Source organism: Arachis ipaensis, chromosome B06 (genome assembly GCF_000816755.2).
Source record: "Arachis ipaensis cultivar K30076 chromosome B06, Araip1.1, whole genome shotgun sequence".
Taxonomy (NCBI): domain Eukaryota; kingdom Viridiplantae; phylum Streptophyta; class Magnoliopsida; order Fabales; family Fabaceae; genus Arachis; species Arachis ipaensis.
The window spans coordinates 94,313,202-94,319,837 of NC_029790.2; the positions used below are offsets into that span (position 1 = coordinate 94,313,202).

Here is a 6,636-nt window from a genome sequence, read left to right on the forward strand (position 1 = left end):
ATATATATCTAAAATAACAACAGCATAAACAATGCAGTGAAGCACTGCACTATAGCACTATCAACTCAAAATCAGAAAAATCAGGAACTAGAACCAATAACATAGAAAAAAAATCAATCTTACAATTTACAAGAAATCACTGGAAAAGTTAAATAAACAAACAAGGCCAAATTGCTAAGCAATCAAAATATTCAAAACTCAAAAGAGGTTAGGGAATCCAATTAACGAACTTGAAATAACAAAAACTTGGAAAATGAGCACAAAAGAGAATCACAGTTTGAATCCAATATCCATAAAATTAACTCAAAATACAATATCCATAAAATTAACTCAGAAGTCAGAATATATACAACAACAATCATAAAAATTAACAAGAAATAAAAAAACACAATTGAAGAAGTAGTAGAGTGCTTATAGAAGAAGAGAAGATGGGCGAGCAGCAGAGTTATTTGCGTGGAAGTGATGGCCGAGCGGTGGAACGGAGGTGATGGCGAAGAGAAGACAACCAAGTAGACACGTTCGCAACGGCGAGGAGAACATGGCTGAGTAGACGTTCGCACTCTCGAGCAGCAGAGACGTTCGGCGGCAACGTCAGCACCCTCGGGCTCAACAATGAGGATAGAGATGATGAGTTCAGGGTGGCCAACGACGACAAAGACAGGCCTGGGCTTGACGACGAGGATAGAGATGACGACGCCAACAGCAGTTTCGAACCGACCTTCTGGCAACGCGAGGAGGAGAGCAGACCTTTAATAGACGAGGATATCAACCACTGGTTGACACTGTTGGCTTCGATAGTGGTGGGAGTTGATGATGGCTACTTTGCTTTGCTGATTTGCTCTAATAAAATTAGGGTTGGTCAGTTTGGGACCTTGGGCATTTATGAGAGAATGAAAGGTAAAGGAGTGTTCTGGGTTAAAGGTTTTTTTTTTTTTTTTTTTTGCAGGGGATCTAAACGGTGTCATTTTAAGAAGGAGTAGCGAATTGAAAGTTCAAAAAGTCGAACCGATTCTGTCAATTTATCGGTTTGCCTAATTTTTTAACCGATTTTTTGTATGACTGTTTTTGGACATCAATTAAACTGGCCTAAAAGATTAGTTCTTAGTTATCCCAGTCAAATTGATCGATCCGATCCAATTTTTAGAATATTGATTTTCATAGACACCAAATGTAAAATATACCTTCCATTTTTGTTTCCTTGATTGTAGACAACTAAATGCACAAAACAATATATTTCATATCCGTATCTAGTTAGATAAATAAAAGATTTTTTTTATTTAAAAAAGGCTAACTATTTCGTTTTCGGGTGATTAAAATGTTGGATATTACCGGTACAAAATTTTATATTGTTTTTTCCGGTGAAATCCTTAATTGGTCTTTATCTATTTTTTTTATCAAAAAAGATAGTGTTTAAAAAAATTGACAAATTATTCCTTAGTATTTTAGAATATTAAATAAACTATTTACTAAAAAATAAATATACAAATTAATCGGTTATCTTTTAAAATTTTAGATAATTTAATTTATAAATGATACTATTTTCTTTTAAATAAAATTTTTAAAAAAATGTCAAATAATAATTTTTCATTTTATCGGATTACTTTATCTAATATTTTTAAATATTAAAATCAATTTGTCAATTTTTTTAGAGTCAAATTGTTCTAATACAGAAAATGTTATAAACTAATGTGGGAATTGCCTTTTTTTCCTCTTGAAAATGTTGTACGAACACACTAAAAGACATATATAATTTTAGCGCTAGGTTCTTCCCAAGTGTTTCAAAATATATAATTTCGTAGAGGAGATTATATAATTTTTAAAGATTAATTATTATAGAATAACAATGTTGTGTATCTGTTTGATTTACGCAACAGCACACTTTCTATTGGTATAAGAGATAGAAGCAGACAATTCGCTCCCTATTCATTGAATTTAAAGAACATATATAGTTTAAGAGGAAATTTCACTCCCTTCTCATCCTTCTCATCCTGTGAGATGTTAAAATGATTTTTTTTTATTTTATAAATGTATATTTTCTTGTCTTCTAATTTTTAAAAAACTTCTTCTTTAATTTATTTTAAACTTTTTGTATTAAGGTATCTTAGAAAAAAATAATTTAATTATTAATTTTTTTAAAAGTATTTTGGTAAAAATACAATTTAATTAATAAAAAAATAATTTATTAAAAGATATTTTAGTAAGCAAAATTTAATGATAAAAAATAAAATTTTTGCTAATGAGTATTTTTTTAAAAAATAAATTATTTTTCTTAAAAAAACAGATAAAGTTAATATTAGTTAACACAAAATTTAAAATGGATTAAAGAGGGAATTTTTTAAAAGTTAGAAGGGAGGAGAATGTACATTTATAAAATAGAGGGAATGAGGGTGTCATTTTAACATCTCGTTGGGGAGGGGAGTAAAATTTTCTCATAGTTTAATTATGTTTTGGTTGGTTCAGTAGAACACAAGATGATTCAATTGTTTGTTGTTCATAATAATCACAACTTGAAGTGTGAGAGTGTTGAAGTTCCAATGCCCTTTGCATAAAAATGTGCTGTGTACTCTGCCAAAGTTGTGTCTCTATAAATAGGTGGATTTTCCTCAGAGAACAGTTCTTTTATTGGACCAAACACTTTTGATGTCTTATTTCCTGCTTCATCATCTGTCCTAAATAAGGTTGCAACTGATATTCTTGGTCCTATGTTCTTTGCTATGACTCTGTGTTGAACACTAATGAACTTGTCATTAGAAAGAAGCTGCACAATAAAATAAAATAAAATAAAACTGAAAATAGTATAGGGTCATTTTACTTGTTTCTGCTTATTTAGCAACTAGCAAGAAGTATTTTATGTTTTTGATTTTTCCTGGAGTTGTGGACAGGCCGAAAACCCATTGGAGTAATCATAGCTAACCAATTTCTGCTATGTCAATATAATTATCTTTTTGCCTTCTTTTATAGCTTTCAGTTGTTCTAGTTAAACTTTAGAAGAGATTATATTAGAGAATGAAATTCACATCATATTATTCAAGTCTTTAGCTTATTCCATAATAAGTTATCCATGAATAATTAAAAACTACTATTTACGTAGGCAATTTTTTTTCTTTCAAGATTTTAGTATAAATATTAATAAATTATTAAAGTTTCATAATTAAAAAATAATTTTAACAAAATTATTCTACTTAATTAAAAACCCGTAAGATATTAAAAAAATACAATGACTATTAAAATAGGCATAAAATCAAAACAATGTTGCTAAAAAACGTTATACATAAAAAAGGCAATATAATTATTTAAAATTACGGAAATGTTTGGTAACCAAAGAAAATCAACCAAAAATAGTCATAATTTGCCTTATTTAGCATTCATTAATTGTTGCGACAATTAATTAATGCTAAATAAGACAAATTCTGGCTATTTTTTTTTTTGTCTACCTAATATTACCCAATTAATTAATTATCGTCCCCTCCGACTAGTGGGAACGGAAAACAATCCCTCCTCTTTATCTTACATTCTGAAAATTCTCCTCATTTTCATTCTCAACTCTATTTTCTCATGTTCACCCCATTCTCGTTCTTTGCAGGAAAATATAGTTTCATTGGGTATTAACGAGAATTATTCGGGACAAGGATCCTTCACTTTAAAATTTTTTATAGAGAATCTTTATCCTCATCTCCATTCCCACGGAATGAATTTAGCTTCAATTCCATCTATATCTTCCAAAATCCCCGCATATACCCTGTAACGAATAAGGTGGAGCTGTTATTACTAGACATTAGTTACTTGTTCATCTATACCCTTCCATACCCATGCTTATGAATCTCCATTGCCATCCTTACCTCCCACTGTGAGAACTCATCCTATGACAAGGCGGACTTTGCCCACAACAAAACATTAATTTGACATTGTTTGTACTTTAATTCGTTCTCCTCCTTCTTTTTATTCTTTCTTTTTTTCTACTTTAAACTTTCCATTTTTTTGCAAATTAAATTACCATTTGAAATATCAGTTTTCAACATAGAGACCAATAAAAATTGATCCTTAACATTTGGCTAGGCCATCAATTAAAATTGAGCATGGTTAGATTGAAACTTGGCAGCCAATGTTTATAGCAAGCAGAATTTAGCTACTATCGGATGTATAGGTCTTAAGCCAAAATTGGCATATGTCTAGTAGTGATCATAATTAATGGCTAACCCTCCAAGTTAAAGTTGCATGAAAATGTAGGTTCTATGAAATTATTATGAAAGTACCTGAAGAAGATCCCCAATGTTGACAACAAGTGCACCATGGATGGGAGGCACATCAATCCATTGATTTTGATGAAGAATTTGGAGGCCGCCAATTTGGTCTTGCAATAATATTGTGATTAAGTCATTGTCAGTGTGCTTGCTATTTCCCATCGTTAACTCTGGCTGAGGGCATACAGGGTAATAGTGACACAGAACAACGAAACCATCACCATACCCCATTTCTTGAAGGTGATTCCGGTTAAGTCCAAGTGCTTCTGATACTAACTCTAACAAAATAGAAGCAAGTGTCTTTACTTTCTTTGAGTATTCAATCACAATGTCCCTGCATTTATAACCCTATGTTGAGCATCATGGAAGATGGACAATTTCAAAGTAGTCTTTTGCCTTTAGAAAAATTTGGAAAGTAAAAAGAAAAGAGTAAATTTATGATGATGGAACTAAAACAAAACAACTTAAATATATNAGTAATACAAAAGTAAATTAATATTATAGTATTTTATTTTCGTCTTACAATAAAAATTTATTTTCCAATTTGAGACCTTCAGAAAAAGCACAAATTTACCTATTACTTTACCAATTCAGTATTATTATATAAATCAATAATTAACTATTGTACGAATTAAGCACAAGAAAAGAATTCAACCCGTAGCCATGCCACAATGACTTCACACTATCATATTAGTTAACAATATAGTGCTGTATCTAAATCTAATGAAGATCTTGAGCAATAAATGAGCAGAACAGGTAGATCCCTAATGCAATTATGCAAGTACATGACGACTAAGATTAACAGTTTCTGTATTCCCACACAAAAATTGTATTGCTGATATTAATTATTTCATAGAAACTAACCAAGAACATAGTACTAAAATGAAAGCAGTAAGAATTGAGATATTTACATAAAACCAAAAGAATAATTAAACAAATAAAACATGAAATTATAATATCTAAAGATTTGAATAGTCAAATCGAGTTTTTGATCGACTAACTAAAACTAGGTTAGTAAAACTATTATATATCATCATCACGCAAACCTGCAAACTTGAGGTAATTCTTCATCTTTAGGAGGATTAGGTGCCATGGAAATTCCAAGTGAGTCCCTCCAATTAACATAAGGTTCCTGAAACAGACTAAAATTGGAAACATAAAGAACCTTCTTGGAAAGATCCCGTGTGTAGTAGCGTTTTCTGACCTCAGGATCTTGCTCATGGAACATGCGAGTTCCATTAATCATGTCATCCAACACATGAACTGGGATGCCATGGTTTATGATCTGAAAGAACCCCCAATTCTCACAAGCATCCTTAACCTTCTCCACAACATCATCGCCAATAATACCACTATTGATATCTATTATGGGGATGCTGAACTTTGATTTTGGTTTACTGCTACTATTTGACTCATGTTCATTGCAATGGAATATAGGTGGAACTTTTGTAACCCGATTTTCTATTAGGCCTTGGACACCAAGTTTTGTATCATCAAATGCCTTCACTTCACTCATCCTATCATAACCTGAATGCGACTTTTCTATTGTGCTTGTTTCCTCCATGTTTAAGAGGCTTTATGAGGATTCAATATTAAAGATCATGGACATAAGATGAGGAAATTAAATGAAGGGGAGAAAAACAAAGTCAATGATACTTTGGTATTTATATATCGCATATTCCCATATTCAAGAGATTGAAAACGCCCCTTAAGGTTTACAAATAAAGTTGCGTAGACAATGTTGCATGTCCTCAAAAGAAAAATATAAAATTTGTTTGGTTGCAGGGACGAAGATAAGAATATAAAAGTTTAGTGTTTATAATTGAAGCAATTATTAATTTGTAATGCGACACGTATACCAAAATCGGCCCGACCACCAGTATAAAATATATATTAGAATATAAATATATATTTAAAATAAATTAAATCATATATATGTTAATATTACAAGTGTAAAGAGTGCATGAACTTAATTGCACATTAAAAAAACAAAAAAGAGTGAAAAATTTATAAAATGAGAGACACATTAACTTCACATCTTAAGTTTTTGAGTTTGATGTCAAATAATATTTTTGATTATTAATATTACTTTGCTATCTTAAGAAAAGATTCAGCAGCATAAACAATTAGGAAGCGAATATTTAGAGCAACTCCAATGCCACTTAGAGGAGCTCTTCTGAGTTCTGACACGTGAGGATCATTGTACCGTCGGAGTAAAGGGTTTAGAGAATCCCTTATCTTGGATCAATGAAAGGAGTCCTTCTGAGGAAGAAATTTTAACATAATATATACAGTAATTATTTAAATTATTCTCTAAAAATTTAAAAAGTAAATATTTTAGTCTTTACAAAAAATTAATACACAAAAATATTTTTAAGATTTTATTTTAATAGAT

The 6,636-nt window shown here is 30.7% G+C and overlaps 1 protein-coding gene across 3 annotated transcripts; it reads right to left on the bottom strand.

Moving 5' to 3' along the window:
- Positions 2,332 to 5,988, bottom strand: LOC107604663 (1-aminocyclopropane-1-carboxylate oxidase homolog 1). 3 transcript variants are annotated; one of them, XM_016306295.2, is made up of 3 exons: positions 5,288 to 5,984; positions 4,254 to 4,575; positions 2,332 to 2,758 (listed from the first exon to the last, which is right to left on the bottom strand). In XM_016306295.2, the coding sequence occupies exons 1-3, from the start codon at positions 5,803 to 5,805 to the stop codon at positions 2,501 to 2,503; spliced, it is 1,098 nt and encodes a 365-aa protein (XP_016161781.1). In that variant the 5' UTR covers positions 5,806 to 5,984; the 3' UTR covers positions 2,332 to 2,500. The 3 variants fall into 3 exon arrangements, with proteins under 3 accessions (XP_016161781.1, XP_020960280.1, XP_016161782.1); XM_021104621.1 differs by having other exon boundaries at positions 2,350 to 2,732; positions 5,288 to 5,988; XM_016306296.2 differs by lacking the exon at positions 2,332 to 2,758 and adding an exon at positions 3,401 to 3,739 and having other exon boundaries at positions 5,288 to 5,988.

Bases quoted from the DNA above. Each gene is read 5' to 3' on its own strand.
- LOC107604663 (XM_016306295.2), bottom strand. From the start codon at position 5,805: ATGGAGGAAACAAGCACAATAGAAAAGTCGCATTCAGGTTATGATAGG. The intron at 4,576-5,287 runs GTTTGCGTGATG...TTATAAATGCAG, and splicing joins GAATTACCTCAAGTTTGCAG to GGACATTGTGATTGAATACT. The intron at 2,759-4,253 runs GTACTTTCATAA...TTTATTGTGCAG, and splicing joins ACATTGGGGATCTTCTTCAG to CTTCTTTCTAATGACAAGTT.